We start from the raw sequence: 18260 nt of genomic DNA, 5'->3' as shown, positions 1-18260 counted from the left end.
CTAATAAATTCTTCTTAACAATCTTCTTCTAAACAGAAATCTTATTGGTCTCAATTGTTCTTATACTTTGTTCCTTGTAACATTTGAGACAATGATTAATGGAAATAACCTATCACTTGATTTATACATTAATATGTCAAGCCTAGATGGATAAAACCAAATACTTTCCTCTTCTCCTTCTGTAACCCAACGGGATATACAAATTGTTTCAAAATATTCTTAAGAAAGTTACCAATTTTCTAATTTCTCATTATAATATATCCATAGAGGTGGAATTAAGCAAAAATATGTAATATATGATACTTAGGAAAACTGACTCATAGTATGTTAGATTTCCATTTTAAAGGGGAAAAAACTCAGCAAGGTTGAAAATAAATTCTACTTTGGCATGCTAGTCCTGTGAAATTATTCTGGAAAAACAAAAGGGTCCATGGTAAAATAAGTTGGGAAAATACTGCATTCTGCTGAGGATTCATAATGCTTAACTGACCTAATAAAGGATCCGAGAAATTCATCAGATAAATAAAATGGTTCAACTTTGCTTAAGCAAATTCTTCATTTAATGTAATGTAGAAAAGCAGTTTCATGAAAAATATTTGGAAGTCTGCTTTTAATCAATGTTACTATGTGTGAATATATGGCCATATGTATTTTATAGAGTATGTATTTCAAGAGAGCTCCAACAGGCATATCAGGTACATAGAAATAAACTCATCTTCTATGCCTTTTAATGTTTAACCTGTTCTAGGATAGCCTATTCATGGTAATTGGGTTCACCTGCCCAAATGAAGATGCTTTGACATGTCTAATTTGTTTCTATTAAAAAAAGGATAAAATATCAGGGTTATGAAACATCCTTCCAATTAGGCATTTCCCAATAAAAAAGATTGCTTTTCAATTTTTTGAATTCAATCTAGTACTTCTCAAACTTCTAAAAATGATTTATTTACCTGGTCTGTGACGGATGTTCTTCAGAGAGCCACATTTGGATGTCACATGGCTTAAGTCTATCTTCTTGGTAACAATTTGTACCTGGGTGTGGGCCAAATAAAATATGATTAAAATAATTTAGACATGGACATCCTCCAAGCTCATACATAACGTCTAGAAGAACACTCAAACTCATACACACAACAATATAACCAGAAACCCAAATTGAAGTACACATACACACACAGAGGAAAACAATCTCCCATACGACTGAATTGGAAAGAAGAACCCAAGTGAAAGAAAATCCTGAAATAGAAGATTTTATTTGTAGTAAACAGATCTTGCCACAAGGGATAGAAATACTTGGATTAATAAAGAAAGCTTCTGCTCAGAGAACTAAGCCACACCATGTTAAATATTTCCATAAGCAAAGAACCAAAAAAAGAGATGAATTATTCCTTAAAAAGTGACTTTTATACAAAAGTGACCCACATTGCTTATAGATATAAGAAAGCCAACACTGCTTTAAGGTACAAGAAGAATAGTTGTAATGGAGCTTTCCTAAAATGTTATTTCATTGTTATTTCTTGGGTAACTAGAATTTTTCTTGTCCACACTAAGATAAAATGACAGCAATGTTTTTTCCTTCTTTGTGATTTATTGAAAATGTTTCTTTTCCCAATATTTGAAGAAGTGCTTCTCCATGTGTGGTTCATTGTCCACCTGCATCAGAAGCACATGGGAATTACTGAATCAGACACTCTGGGAATGGGGTCAGGGAAACTACATATTTCAACTAGGGAGTCTTCTAAAGAGGAAAGTTTAGATTATTCTTAAACTTTTGAATAATCTAAAGATTATTGGAAGCTCCCCTACCTACTTCAAGATCTTTAATTATTCCAATATACCCTTTTCCACTTTTGACCAACATGGGCACCTGCAGCAGAGAATAGATAGCTGGGTCCATTCTCTGATACCCTCAATTAATTGATGTGGACTGAGAATGCCTCCGAGAAAGTACCACATGGTGTGCACTTTCAGTCAAGGAGACAGAGATGAGGGCAACCATGTTAGTGTAAATCCTGACCCTACAGCTTAGCTCAGCATCCTTCAAGGAGCTCAGCAAACAATGGACTTCCCATGATGATGGAATTTTTATGTTCAGTGGGGCTGTTTCAAGTGTCAAGGAGATAGCTTCAGGTAGAGGGGTCAAGCTTGTCTCCCTAACTTTACTGTTCAACTCTTCTCTGCCCAGGTCGGGAGCAAAGTTAGTATATAGGCGAGGATTTTGGATTTGATATTCTGTAAATTACGTGAATCACATATTACCAGAACCTGAAGTTCAGGTGGAAGGATCTATAGAATAGACAGTTAGCCTGGTTCACCTTCTTCTTATTTGATGAAGAACCATCTTTACTTTAGCTTCAATTTGCCTGACCGTTTCAATTCTGCCTCAACCACACCTTTCCCTTTCTCTCATAGGATATTACTTCCACTATATGAAAGAAAGAGAAAAAATCCCATCAAGACAATGTTTATACTAGTACTTGAATCCTCTCATTTTGAATAATAGATGAACCATGCTTCACCAGTATTGTATTATTGCAAATGACATCCTAACTCATGAAGAATGAAGCACTGAAGATTGACATTAAGTTCTTTGGTATTTTCAAGTATATTAGTCTTTGCCTCAAGGGTAATTGGAGCTACAGAAGTGTGTACCCAGCTGACTTTGGAGGAGAGTCGAGACAGCAAGAGGAAATACCTTGAAGCAAAAGACCAGCAAACAAAATTGGCAAGTGAAGTGGGTTTGCCATCCCTCTGAAAGCCGTGGTGCAAGATTTTCTTTCCCAACTGAAAGTGAGAAACTTACTAATGACCCTACACAGAAGGATGGGAAGCCCATCACTGAAAATGCAAGGCTGACAGGCCACCAGATCAGGTCGGCATGTGGAACAGCAGTGAGAAGGGGGAGTGAGGCAAGAAAGGAAGCAGGATGCTGGCTGTGTAGGTGGTTCCACACAATCAGGACAGCTTTCTGTTAGAAGCTTCTACTTACATTTCCGCCCCCAGCAGAATGTTTGATGTTATCCTTGGAACCACATCTGGACTGAACCTTGCTAAAATCAGTCTTCTTGTTTAAAATCCTAACCTAAAAGGAATTGAAGGTAACTTCACTATGAATTTTTCTTTCAATATGCTGGGTATAGGGAACCAGAATGGGTAGCACCAAAGAGATTCCAGATTCGGTTCCACCTACATATTCATTTAAGAGAAATAAACTAATACTGCCACTTAACAGCAGATTTATCACATAAATATAAGCTCCCCTTCTCTTACACCTCCAAGGGCCAAATGGTGAGAGCCTTAGGTATCCCAGTTGGAATCTGGAAACAATTGAAGGGATATGAAGAATACAACTTGTATCATCTGTGATGGAAAGGCCTCCAATGTTGTGGGTAATGTTGGGATTCAGGTTCACTGTATGGAAGGTCCAATAGTGTTCAGCCCAGGACTCTTATGGACATGACAGTGCTCCCCTGCACCCCGCCCCAACCCACTCCTCAACCCCCATAATGTCAATTGTTAATCGCCTCCTACACTTGACTTGACTTTCCTATTAGTCCACATAGCAAAAGTGAGGCCCATGTTTGATCTGGCTGAATGCCACAGGTCAGGGTTCTCATTCATCCAGGGGAAAATTCCCTCGTGTCCTAGTGGGTGAACAAAGAAGTCCTGGGCTTGCTCTGTTGCAAGAGCTTTATGATTCCCTTGAAGGTTTGGCCCAGAGGGCTTCTGAAAACACATCCCTGGCAGCTGCTCCAGAGTAGCCACTATTCTTGTATGGTCAGTGTGTAAGTACTCCTCCCATTTTAGAGGTGAGAAAAACAAGGTTGTTGCACTAGGTCCAGGTTCTGGCTGTGTCCAGCAGATTTGAGATTAGGTGTCTCACTTCTGTTTTCAGGAGGTCAAACATTTATCTTTTAAAAGATATCAAACCCACTTCTGAAAAGACGTTACTAACTCTGGTGAATTCTTCTGTGTGTTTTTTGGAAACCTAAATGTTTTGGAGGGCACGTAAACAATGGAAGAATGGAGAAAAGGAGGCGTTTTTGGTTGTTTGTTTTACTTTGGCTATTACTCTTTTCCTCTTAATAGTTAAAGAGAAATCGTGTTTTGAATGCATGGGAGGATAGTTTATCCTCTTATTTAAAAAAAATATAAAGAAATTTACACCAGATATACAGCCATTTCCAAGAATGGGATTATATCTCTTGGTATTTGCAGAAAAGAATGAAAAATTCAAGAGGACATCGAATCCTAAATGATTTTAAACTAGATAAAGCTTGAATCACAGTGCCTGCCTAATGCTAACAAGATAGCTTGTCCCTTGCAGGGAAATATCGCAGACGGCTCTCATCGGTGACCCAAGGGAAGGTCACTTGGAATTTGAATTCAGAAGACATGAAGATTGAGCCATTCTTTAGCGCATAATTAAAATTCCAATTTTAAAAGGGGAGTATCACAGAGTCTCAATCAAATAATAAGTGTAGTTGTACTGCAAGAATTTCACAAAAACTGTAGATGCAGATAGTTTTAAGCCAACAAGGACCATTATATTTCAAACTTCATAGGTAAATTATTTTTAGAAAGCAAATAATTTTGATTTATTATTTCTAATAATAATACTTTTAATTATTTCCCATGAGGATCTCATTATTTTGGCAATGAAATAGAATTTACCTGAACTCTATTACTAATCCATGGAGGTATACAGGGTTTGATATTTTGTTTATAGACTTTAATTCAGAGAGCATTAGACTATTAGTCAAGTGACTCAAAACCAAGTAATTAAAATCTAAAGGTTAAATGTGATTCACTTGTTGCGAAAATGGAAATTCTAAATTCAGTTTAACATTTAATCAACTGTTTGGCAAATCTTTTTTTCTAATTTCCAAAACAAACTATCCAATTCTAATGCAGTCACATTGCCTGCATTATTCAGAATCTTAAATCCCAGAACCCAAAAGGTTGAGCTCTCTAGATTCTCCCCACGTTTTCTAGAGAGTCATGGAGTTTTCTAGTGAAAGTACTAGTTGGCCATTTTCAATGGTAGACTTTCCTCAACCTGTATCTGCTCAATTCTGCTATGTAAAGCAGACCTTCAATATGCATTAGTGGCATGTCTTTTACGTCTTTTCATATTTGCAAATAGCTTCATGGTATAATGTTTTTGTCTAAAACAAGGCAAAGTATGGCAGAATAAATATAAATGCCCCCTGCAGACCCCTAATAACCTTGCTTGATGGCTGAACAGAGAGAAACAAAACCACTTTGGACAGTGGGTACTTGATTGCTCTCTCAGGTTTACTTTCTGTCTTGATGACTTGCACTTGCGTACCTACCCAGTCCATGTGACCTATATTTATGCCTAGCAAAATTATAAATGACTTCCCCACCAAAGATCTTTAGGGTCATTTACAGACAGTTGATAACTTGAAGTTAATCCCACAAATAGCAGCATCCACAGAAACCATTCCATAAAATAGAAAAATATATTTATTACTAGAATATAAATTTTAAAGAGATAGAAAAATAAAAGATTGCTGTGAAGGATAAGGCTTTATCCTAGATTAGTTTTCTTGTTAAACCTTTGAGTTATAACTCTCTGGCATCTACAGATGGACCTAAATAAGGATTAATTTCCTTAGGAAGGAATTTTCACTGAACTTTTGTTATTCTAAAAGCCTATAGGAAAATCATTTTAACATCTTACAGACTATCTAGAAAAAACCATTACACACTTCTATGTGACAAATGAACTAATTTTCTTTATTGATGAAATAGAGAAAAAAATATTTGAATAATCATTAGCCAAGATTATTTCCAAACCACATTTTAATATTTGTCAAACTTTTTCAATGAAATTTTTTTACTTGCCCTACCAAATGGGGTGATTTGAAAGAGTGTGCCAATCTTGTCTTCTGCATAGTTCACATTGAAGTGAAATGTCTTTTACCAGGCAATTGGATCATCTGCTAAAGTTCTGCACTGTTCAAAATCCCACCCCACCTCACCCCCATACTCCCCATTTCTTATTAAATAAATTCAGGAAACCAGGGTTCTCAGCAATTCTGACTTTTCAGACTTCTTTTCTGTTATCTTCTTTATATTTTACATTTTGGCCAGACTGGGTTATATACTATACTTCAAAGACTTTGTTTACATTTTCAAGTTCATCGCTGGGTTTTTATTATGTTATCTTTTTCTGGAATGCCCTCATTCCAAGTCTAGCCTTCAAGGCTCAGTCCAATTAACATCTCCAGTAGGAGGCTGGCAAAATTGGATTTCAGTCTCAGGGGTTTTATGCAAACATTGGTGATTTACTTCCATTAATAGCTGCCTTTTAATTCACATAAGGGTCATATGAGCATGGAGGATTACAAATTGTTGTTCACATAACTGAAAAATTAATCAAAATTATTTTATTTTACTTTTTACTAATTGTATCTAATTCTCCACCATGCCAGAGAAGAACACTGTAGTTTCTTTTTTAGATATTCCTGTTGTAATTCCAGTTGGCTTCTATCATGATGCTTCAATTGAAGTGACCTGCCACTGTAATTTCTCTGCGTATGAGTTTAAATGCTCCTTTAGAGAAATTAACTTTTTTTTTTTTTTCCCCCAGAATAGGGTCATTTCAGGTTGGGATAGGAACACGAAATGCAGGATGCACCTGAAGGGAAGAACACATCTCTCTTACTAGAGATTAGTCAGAAATATGAAACATGGAAAACCAAAGAAAATATAATGCTAACTTATAGTACAGTAAAACAATTTTTAAACCAAAGGAATTCATCCCAATGTCAACTTGAATTTGTTGAGAAATGGGATTTTGATTTTTTTTTTTTTTAATTTGACAATGATTCTCCTTTCTTTATCAAAGAACCCACATGTCAGCTCAAGGTAGGGAGGCATGGAGAATAATTGGGAATCAAAAAGTTTGGATTCTGTTCTCAGCTCTCCCTCAATCTTACACTAAATCTTTGGGCATCTTCTAGGTATGAACCTCAGTTACAGCATCATTTCTTTCTTCCTCCATCTGAGGTTGCCTTAGAAAGAACACTTTTGGGAGAAGGCAGTGGACAGTTGCTCACCTAAATTCTCTACCTTTCAGAGGTCTAACTTTTGTGGTTTGCATCATTTCTCTAGAGTGCTTAAAATGGAGCCCTCGTTTGTCCTTTCATTAGAAAAATACATTTTGGTATCTCTCAAATGCATTTCCCTTTCCATAACATTGAATTTTAATAAAAGTTATTTATCTAGACTCTTTAAAAACCTGAAGCATCATATACTAAAACAAAAACATAATTATATCATATATTCTTGAAGATCAAAAGTTTTCTGGCATAGATGATACTCTTCAATGATACAACTGCTAAGAAACCTACACTCTGGTTAAAATGCATTCAGGTATACAAACATTATATCTATTCAGACTTTTAATTAATCCTGCCTACAATGACCAATAGTGACTTCAAAACTCTTAATATAAAATGTAAATAGTAAATATATAAATAAATTTAAATAGACATTCAAATACTGACAATAGTTTATATCAAAACACAAGTCTACAAAACTCTAAAAGAAATGAATAAGTGGAAGGGCACTTCAGGGAATCTGCTCAATTTTCCTAAGCAGGCTGGAGCCTCAAAGAAAACAGAACTACAGTGAATAGACAATGAACCACATAATGCTGATGAATATGGAAAGAACTTTTTGGTGGAAAGTACATTAATGAGCTTAATCATTCAACCTGTTAAATATTTTTAAATGGTTTCTCACTAAGAGCTGGAAAGAAAGTTATGAGCACAACAGTCATTGTGATTTACAAAAATGAGCAGATAATGAGTTTTTTCAAATTCATACATCATAAATTCTTGACATCACATTTTTTTTTACCTTAGTTTAAATTTTTAAGAAATTCCAAGAGATAGTGGTCCAAGCTGGTGAAGAAAGTAACTTTTAAAGAGTATGTTCAGCTTGAAATAACCTAAGACTCAAGGCTTGTTCCCATGTCATTACTTGGCTTGTGAATGAAGAACAAGCAAAAAGGAACTTCACAGGTTTCAACTTTGTAAACCCAATGTAATAATTTTTCCATAGTTATTAATAATTAATATTTACAAAGCCTAGCTACAAACTTTTCATTACCTTGCAAACGATGCTTGAATTATAGTTGCAAAAGTTCTAGTGCATAAAGGCAGGGTCCCTGATTTTAAGGAGCTTTCATTTTGAAATAATGATGACTGTGATTTAAAAAAACAAAACAAAACAAACAAACAAAAAACCTTGTAAATGTAACTTAATGTATTTCAATGAATAGTTTACTTCATGCTGGGCTGACTGACAGTATTTTAAGGCTCCTGGGGTATTTCATTATTCTTCTTTTTTGTAGCCCTAAGGAGATGAAAAGAAATGGCTTGGGAAGAACTTAAAATTAAATAGGGGCAACAAACTAGGGGAAGACCGGTGAAGAAAAGAAAAGAGCCTCTTTACTGCCTAGATTGTAGAGATCCTGTCTTATTGTCCCCACCTCTCTTTTGTCATATAGTAGAATCCACCATTCAGTCTTAGTAAATGTTTGATGAAAGAATAAATATGTGAATGAGAAAAAAATCTAAATAAGCTTGAACCCTTCTCTTTTAGTCTACTTATTTTATAAACATGACTCTGTTAATAGCACTCAGTAGACCGTCACAGTGGTATAAAATTATGTAATGGGGAAACCTGTTTTACTGTAATTCATTTACTATAATTCATTACTTGCCTTGAGAATTAATTCCATTTTCTTCATTGAATATACAGTTGAAAGTAAGCTATTCAAATTAGCAGGTAAAGACCAAAAAATGTCTCAGGATAATGCCTAAAATTTTAAAAGAAAATACAGAAAAGATTCCATTTCTCCTTTCACTCTCTTCCTCTCTTCCCTTTCTAATGCTCCCACTTCCCCAGTTACATTCCTCTTTCATTTTACAAACACTACCCTTTTTCTCTCTCTTTTTAACAGCTTCAGTTATCCTTTGGCATGGGCACATATGGAGTCTATAATAATACCCAAATGAATGTGTTTTTCCCTTTTTTTTTTTTTTTGCCAACTCTAATGAAAAAATACTGTCAGAACTCCTATTAAGTAGAACCATGGATCTGAGAACTTAAAGTGACCTTAAAGTCTAGTTTAACGAGATGGTGCTACATACAAACACCAATATTATTTTGTTGCTTCTGTTCTACAAACAAGAAATCAAGGATCAGAGTGGTCAGTAGCTAAGGTCACACAATAACTGAATAGATGAGTTGGACCAAAACTCAGCTTTTAAATTCCAGTCCAATATTCTTTTAACAAAAATTCACTGTGTCCAAACATGGGAAGTTTCTTTGGGTAATAACTGTAATGGTATAAGGTATTCACACTTATTCAAGAATGTCACTAGAAACAATGCATGTACATTCATTCAACTCTCATTCAACAAATGTTTATTGAGTGCCTACTATGTGCTGGACCCCGAGGACAAAATGGACCTTGTCTCTGATTTCATGGAGTTTATGGTCTAGTAGGCTAAGCAAGATAGATGTTAAATAAATAATTATACAATGAAATGTTCAATTACAAATGGGGTGAGAAGCATTGGCTGCAGTATTCAAGAGTACACCAGAGGACAAAAATTAGATGAAGAATAGGGTGGGATGGAGGGGATGGAAAGTTTTGGGTGTTCTTTTTTGCTTTTATTTTTATTTCAGAGTGAGGACAAGTTTCAAAAATTGATTCTGGTGATGAATGCACAACTGTATGATGGTGCTGTGAACAACTGATTGTACACTGTGGATGACTGTAGGGTGTGTGAATATATCTCAGTAAAACTGTACTTAAAAAAAGTGAATGAACAATGGGGGGAGGAGGGGAATGGGATGTTTTGGATGTTCTTTTAATTTTAATTTTATTCTTTGGAGTAATGGAAATGTTCAAAGATTGATTGTGGTGGTGAATGCACAACTATATGATGATAGTGTGAACAACTGATTGTATACTTTGAATGGCTGTATGTTATGTAAATATATCTCAGCAAAACTGCATTAAAAAAAAAAAGAGTACATCAGAGGAGAAAGCAAGGGATACAGGAAGGCCAGTTAACAACTATTGCAATCATATTGATAAGAGATAACTTAGCTTGCCCTGGGATGGTGACAGAGTTCACAGAGAAATTAGCAGATTTAAGAGCCATTAAGGGCACAAAATCATTAGCACTTAAAGATGGACTGGATATGCGATGAGGGAATAGGAGATGAAAAGATAACTCTTAGATTTCTGAACTGTCAATACTAAAGTTCTGTTATTTGAATAATTGCTGTGATAAAAAATAATAATTTAATATTAACTTTCTACTCTCAAAGATGTATGTGGTATTAGCCACACTGACATCCCTGCTGTTCCTCAAACATTCCAGGCATGCTTCTATCTCAGGGTCTTTGCACTTGCAGTTCCCTCTGTCTAGAACACCTTCCCTTGATTATCTGCTTGACTTGTGCTTTAACTTCTTTAAGTCTTTATTCAATTATCACCTTCTTAGGCCTTTTTTAGCCACCCATTCAAAAATGCAGTTTCCCCTCAACATATCCTAAGCCTCTTCCTTGGCTTTATTTTTCTCTTTCACACTTAGTAGTATCTTAACATATTTGCTTTTCTCTCCTGGAATGCAAATTCCATGAAGGCTAGAATTTCAGGAATTGTATTTTGTTCATTGTTACATTTCCAATATCTAGAAGATGGCATTGCCGATAGTAGATGCTCAATAAATACTTGTTGACTGCTTGATAAATTAATGTAAAATTTTGGGTTTCTGGAATTATTGAGGAAATAGAAGAAAGCACTCTCTGTCATCTTACAAAATGCCATGGTTGAATTTAGAATTAATATTTCATTAGCGAACCTTGATGTTATCCATATAAATTCAAAAGTCAGCTAATTATATGTATTTTAAAAACCTTGATTTTTAAAATTATTTTAAAAATAATCTTCCAGTCATAGGAGACTACAAAAATCTTTAAAAGAATTGCAACCTAAGTTTACACATTTAATGGTTTCAACTTTTTCATAGAGTATTAATTTAATATTATTGGCATTAAATTGTTCCATATAAATGTTATAAAAGCTCAGACGTATCAAATTTCAATTCTAATGTGATAAAGCCTTGGCATGGAAGCCACTGTTAAATTAAATTACCATTTTCATGTTGTACCACAAGTCAAAACAAAGAAAAAAAGTCTAAGATATATAAAATTACATATTTTTTAGAAAAGTTTAATTACAAAATTATAGAATCCAGCTTTGTAGCTCAGTTATAAAAGACATTATTAGAAGGTGTATATACAAGATATAGATAATGTGAAGGCTTCTGTTCCTTATTCTGTGAAATTGAGATGGATGGATTAGAACCAGATGAGTATCTTAGACTTAGAAACTTAGATTTCATGTATTTTGGGGAGAAAGTTTAAAATCAATATACTTAATAAGATAATCTTTCTTATGCCCTGACTTAAATTAATCAAGTTCACTATCTAGGGCGATTACATGATTGTATGTGTTCTTTCCAGTGAATGAATTTATATTTAAGCTGAAAAGATGGACTTTATTGCTTTCAGTAAAGCTCTTCGTATTTTCTACCTTATCCATTCCATTAGGCATAGATTTACCTCGCTACAGTGAACCACTGAGCTGAGCTTTCTGCCAACAGAAAACTGGACTTATAATGAAAAGATAATGGCTATAAGCACAAATCCTATATATATGGAAGAGCAATAAACATTCAAATTTGAGGCAAATAATTAAGCTTTCCTTTATTAAGGGAAGTTGTTGAGTTCCCAAGACATATACATCTTTTTATACATTTGCCTTCCCTATTCTTAATGATTTCATAAACTTTCAAAAAATAATAAAAAATTAAAAATCACAAAATTAAAATTTACGTAAAATCCAACCACTCCAAATTTTACAATAGAGTCTGTGAAGATGAAACTGAATTACTGTTACATCTTTACATTTATTATCTTCAGTAATGAGAATTGTATGACTATTTTCTACAGAATGCATATCCCTATTAAAATACTTGGTTCCCATAGAAGGTATAACTATTGTCCTGTCCTCTTCAAAAGATTCTGAGCTAGCCACTGTCCATTTAAATACCCTAGGGTAATCAGTTTGCAATTTAGAACAACATGCCATTGGTTTCAATGTTCCCAATAGTGTGCATTTATAGATCCTCAATCAGAAAACTAAGGTCTTTGGTATAGCATCTTGATACTTTCTCTGAAATCCTAACATAAAAATCTCTCAGTCATTCTATAAAGTGGGAACTCAAGCAATCCATACAAAACCTCCAGTTTAACACATATGGAAGAGTAACTCCTCACCATCCATGCATTAGAAGACTGTCACCAAAGAGAAGGCAAGTATCTTCTATCTGTTTCTTATATTGATGAGGAAACCTGTAACTTCATAACTAACTCTATACTGCTGTAGATTTTCTCCAAGTCATCTGATAACGAGACAAGATAATTTTGCAGCAAGTTAACACTTGCCTGATGAAAGAAGAGATTTTCTTCAAATGACACTGTGATTTTTATACTATTTTCGCTCTTTCTAAAAGTTTTGTGTCACATCTTTACTATTCCTTAACTACTAATCACAACACAGTTTTAGTTCAGCTCAAAAGAATAAGAATGTTCCATTAATTTTATGACTTACCAAATATAGTAAGTAGAAGGCAATTAAAATTAGACATAAAAATACTCACAACCTGATATGATGAAGAAAAAAAAAAATTAGTTAATTCTTCATAATTTTTGAACTGGTTTAACCTTAGAGATTCTTGCAAAGCTGAGGCTAAAACCACTCTTTATACCTCTATAACCTGAAGAAGTCCTTTGAATAATATCATATGTTATTAAATGTCTTTGTCAAATTATATCAATAACTTTTCTTTTTTTATTAAACTATCTTTTTAGTTTCAATAAAATAGAGATAATTTATATTCCCCTGAGATTCTAAGAAGAAACAAATTCCTCTAAGTGACAATATTTTCCAGAAAATAAACAGGGAAACTCCACACTTAGTTAAGAAGACTACTAGGAAAGAAGGATATTTATAAAAAAAAGAATTGATTTGAAATACATGTAATAATCACTCTATTTTTAAAGGGCATCTTGCCAAAAACTAAAGTGATAAGCTTTCAAATTGGTGCTAAATTGATTTTATTCAACTTGCTCTTTTAAATTATGTATAAATATAAAAATAATATGAAATTTGGATATTTCCCAAAGCCTAAATATTTATCCTTCTCTTGGAAGTTTACAAAACTCTGATGAATACAAGAATATATGATATTTTTAGGAACTACAGACTTAGACTTCGTAGAATTTGAATTTTGTTTGTTTGGGTTTTTTGGGGGATGGTATTTAAAAAGGATTTCTAGTAACTCATATTTTAAATAACATCTTTCTATGGAAAAGCATCATTCTATGATTATATTATTATAGAAAGTTATGGATGTTCTGAAAAGGGCATATCAATCCCCCTCCTTGCTCAACCCCCCCCCCCCCACCAACCCACAGTTGAGTTTTCTTAACTTCTTGGGAATCCTTGAACAGAAAAAAAAATGTGATTCTTGAACAGAATCATAACGTGACTGCAAAGAAGGAAGGGGCAACAATGCATTTTTGTTTCAACAGTGAGTGGGAGTCCTTGATAGTTTCACATTTTGGCAAGATCTTTCTTCTTAACCTGGCTGAAAATAGATTTTCTTTGGCATGGAGGAGGGACACCAAAAATCGGCAGCAGAAAATGTTGAGTCAAGAAAAAACGTGACAGGAAAGAATGTCAAGGTTAGAATGAAAGGATTTCTTATGATGTTGAGAGGGTGTTAAGTTTGTTCATGTACAAATGAAGTTCTTGCTTTTTCCTTTCTTTCAGGGATGGCGTATGTTCTCTTATCTCTTCATTGACAAGAAATATTGAACTATCCCATGGGTAATACCAATAATACTGGGTATCATTTCTTTCCAGGCTAATTGCTTTGTCTAAACATATGAGTGAAGAGGAAGTCATAAGCAGGAGTCAGGTCAATGCAGAACCCAAAGGCCCCTGATTGAAAAAGACGTGAATGTTTCCTCTGGAGCTAAAGTTAAGAGTTAAGAGGCAGAGCTTTAAAAATAACTTCTTCAATAAAATTAATTTAAATATATGTTTTAAGACAACAGTTTTATTCATCACAGTCATACGGAGCTGTCTGGTTATTATCAACATGAATAGCTGCAGTTTACAATGGTTAGGCAATAGCAGCCAGAGAAAAAATTTGGTGAAACATGCTCTGATTTTGGAGGGAACATGGGTGATGGTTGAAGATGTCATGAGACCTTTAGGGATGAAGCAAGGAGACGAAAGTGGAAAAACTAAAAGTCAAATGAGCTTGCAATCAGGATTCTTCTACTCTAGACAGAAGACTCAAATTCATATCAGAAATGTAACTTTACTCTCTTAAGTTAAAATCCACAAAGCAATAAAAAGATCTGTTAGGCAATCACTGACTGCTTTTAGTCTGTTTTTATTAAATAACCATAAGGAATGGACATGTCATATGATTCTCATATTTCATACACTAGCTTTTACAGATAATGTCCAAACTTAGTAGAGAATCACAACCAGCAACTCTTTAACACATCCACCTCCCCTTTATTTTAAGCACACTTAAGAGTTAAGAATCCTTATATATAGCATGAGGAAAATGTAATGAGATTTTACGTAAGGCTGCAAATATGTCCTCATGTGAGTCTTACCTGTCCTCCTTTAGGCTGGTATTTGATGTTGTCTGTCGATCCGATTTTGGACTTGACATTCTTCAGGTCTGGAAGTGGTTGATTAATAAGCCGTAGCTGCTTGGGAGTAGCGGGAGATTTTGGAGGAGTACGTATGATGGCCACTTTCTTCTCACTCGGCACCAAGATGGCAGACTTGGGAGTTCCCGGTGTGTGAGGGGTCCTGGGGTAGCTAGGGGTTCCAGGGGTGCCTGGTGTGCGTGAGGAATAGCTGGGTGGGGTGCCAGGAGTAATGGCAGTAGATCCAGGGGTAGTGGGTGTTGATGTGCCACTTTTTCCTGCTCTGCGAATTGGCTCTGACCCTGTATTACCATATGAAAAGACAAAACCCAAACTTCAGTGTTAGGAAGTTCTCCTCATAGATTGTTAGAACTCACAATGCACTCAATTTCTAAAGCATTTAGACACCCATGATTTATTACAATAAACCTAAAATAGGTAAAAACTTACTTTCTTTAGGTTCATAACCTGGTGACATTCTTTTTAAACTGGCTTTGCTGTTAATGTGAGGATAAAACCGGGTTATTCTCTCCAACCTCATATGAGTGTGTCAAAAACATTTTCCAGTTGTGTGATGGCGAAGTTATATGGATCTACCTTTAGTTGGAAAGAGTCTACCCCTAATGTTTTACATGGACTCATATTTACTGAAGATTGCCTGAATGACATGCAAACCATTCATTCCTTTGGACAGCAAATTCATTTTGAGGTCCAGGTGGACCCACAACATCAAACTGTGTATCTAGATGACATAGTTTTGGCCTGTGTGGAATGGTAATTATTGAATTGTATTTCAGTTTATATTGAGGAGTGATGCGATGTACTAATGTTTGCTGAAAGCTGACCCGTTGTCATATATTGTTCTACTATATTATTTATTGTTCCCTATAAAAAAGAAATTTATCTCAGCTCTTAATACCAAAAATTCTATTTCTTTCCTTAGAAACTGGGATGTTTCAACCATATATGAATGGCAAATCTTTTACCTGGTTGTGTTTTCTCCTCTGCTTTCATCACTAGGTTGGCAGTTTGGAGTCAAATCAATATGCAGGATATTCTGAGATCTATTTCTTTGCTTCAGCTTCATCTCAGCCTTTTTTTTATTATTTCTTTCCCCTCTCCCCCCTTTTATTTTTGAATGTAAGCAGTTTTTAATGTCACTTCAAAGCTTTTGTTGAAGGAGGATGATATAAATTAGACTACTTTGCAAATTTCAAAGGACTTTTATGAATACATTTTCATTCAATAACCACACAGCATACGTGATAGGACAGCTATTGTTTTCTTGTTTAAAAAATGAGGATGTTGGGCCTCATTTGGCCAGATGTTAGCTAGATTTTAATCGCGGTATGATATTTAGCTTCTGAGAATTCACATTTTTAAAGCATTCAAATTCCACCTGCAATTAGTCACTTAATATTTATTTAGCTCTATGGGCAGGTAAGGAAATGACTAGGGGATGGGAGTAGGCAAATTGCTTGCTCTTATAATTGTCTTACACCTTGTAGCTGTTGCTATTTGGTGATAAAATAAACCCCTTGTCTTTAGATTATCAGAGAATCAGCTATGTTTGTTACCAAACAATACAAAGCAATATGCTTTTGAACATAAGTAAGAATAAAGGTTAAAATAGAGTTGACTTAAAATTTTAAAAGCAATTTAATAAAGATACATTTTTAAATGTAGAGCAGAGTGGCTTGAAGATCTAGATTTATGAAGAAAATGTCATTTTGTTTCCATAGCAATAAATACAACCATGATTCAAGGTGTCCCTCTGGGGAGCAGTTGGTGCCTTTGAGACCATATATTAGCTCACCATCCTTGGGCTTATTGCTAATGACCAATTCCAACTCTACGTGTTTGGAGGTAGTCTTTTTCTTGAAAATTACTAACTCTTAAGTGCCCTCCTGCTAGTTCATTTGATCACTGTTTTTGCTAAAAGAATTTAGTGATTTCAAAGTGTTTCTAGTATATAATTAGAAGTATGAAACTAAATGGTGTAGGGCACAATTGCTCAATTTTTAATAAATGCTTTTATTATGTAGACAGGAAACACAGTGCCATGCAAAATAGTAACATTCGAAGTGGGTCAGTTATTATTAAATATTTTTAAAAAGAAGTAATGAATCAGTGGTAGCAATTTCCATCATTTGTTTTTCCTAAATCACAGAGATATTATTTCCAGGTCATTCTATTGAGCAGTTCTCTAGTAGTATTTTCTCCAGATATATGTACAGAAGACTTTAAGAGCGCAGGTTTTGAACATATTGGTGGCCCGAGAACCAAATTAAACCACTTATGAGTTATGCAGCATTGCATAAATTAACTTAACCTCTCTACAAGTCAGTTTTCTCCTCAGTAGGTGGAGTGAGGTTATTAATGTCAGGGCCCTCAGCACTGTTAATTACATTGAGTGAAATGAAATGGGAAATTTTAAGATCTTGGTATCTATACATGCTCAGTAAATAGTTGCTCTTTTTGTTATAGTAGAAAAATACTTAGGAAAATAATCTGGATCTTTATTCTACAAGATAGTATTAGTAGCAACCCGATATAAGCACCCCCACTTATCCACACAAGTGGATAATGATTGGAACATTTTTATATTCTCTGCAAAAACTGTTATGATATAACTATGAACCAGGTCATTACGGACCATCAGTCAAAAGAAATCGAAGCTACTGCACAGAACCTGCTACATTTACAGCCTCATTTGGAATGCAGGTTCTTAACAAATTGAGGAGGATGCTGGGTTTTGATAGTTGACTCCAGTTAGATTTTAGAATGTGGAATTCTAGTAAGGCTTAAGCTTATATAGATGCATATTTTTAAAATCCCTGACTGTTGTTTTTCTCTATTGATTACTTAGGGTTTTCTTTATTGCTCCAAATTTTGAAACAAGAGAGATAAATGTCAATCTTATTTAATGAGTAGTAGGGCAATATAAGCCCATTTTTTCTATTCTTAGGAATGACTATGATCTGTTTTTAAGGTATGCTTTATCTGACAGATGTAAAAGGTAAATACATAAAAATTTTACTCCATTTATGGGACTTAAAAAATGATGACAAGGGAAGCCAAACCAAAATAAACCTACGAGTAGTCCTTCGAGCTGAAGAGATGGAACTGTTGAGAGAGAAGGTGTTCTCATCTCTGTCACCTGATACACCACGGCGAGGAGGAAGAATGGAGGACGGTCTTGGCAGAGAAGAGCGCTTTTCTGGGCTCTTGATTACTCCATCCTGATTGGGGGGAAAAAGACACTGATTCTTGTGAATCTTTATTTTAATTACATAACTCTGATTTTTTTTTTTTTTTTTTGCTTTTGAGCTTATAGATGAATTTCCTTCATACCCTACAAAATTTCATATACTCACAAGCATTTTTACTTCGTAACTTAA

The 18260-nt window shown here is 34.6% G+C and overlaps 1 protein-coding gene across 17 annotated transcripts in view; it reads right to left on the bottom strand.

Annotated features, from left to right (window-relative positions):
• MAP2 (microtubule associated protein 2) overlaps positions 1-18260 on the bottom strand; it is a 291614-nt gene that overhangs the window by 7379 nt on the left and 265975 nt on the right. For all 17 annotated transcript variants that reach the window (XM_037849208.1, XM_037849209.1, XM_037849207.1 and 14 more), the window contains 3 exons: positions 17957-18101; positions 14821-15161; positions 951-1032 (listed from right to left, as the gene is read on the bottom strand). In XM_037849208.1, the coding sequence (XP_037705136.1) occupies positions 951-1032; positions 14821-15161; positions 17957-18101 (568 nt within the window). The remainder of the gene's footprint in view (positions 1-950; positions 1033-14820; positions 15162-17956; positions 18102-18260) is intronic.

Source organism: Choloepus didactylus, chromosome 9, assembly GCF_015220235.1.
Source record: "Choloepus didactylus isolate mChoDid1 chromosome 9, mChoDid1.pri, whole genome shotgun sequence".
Classification (NCBI taxonomy): domain Eukaryota; kingdom Metazoa; phylum Chordata; class Mammalia; order Pilosa; family Megalonychidae; genus Choloepus; species Choloepus didactylus.
This window is presented reverse-complemented; position numbering and strand designations above follow the sequence as displayed.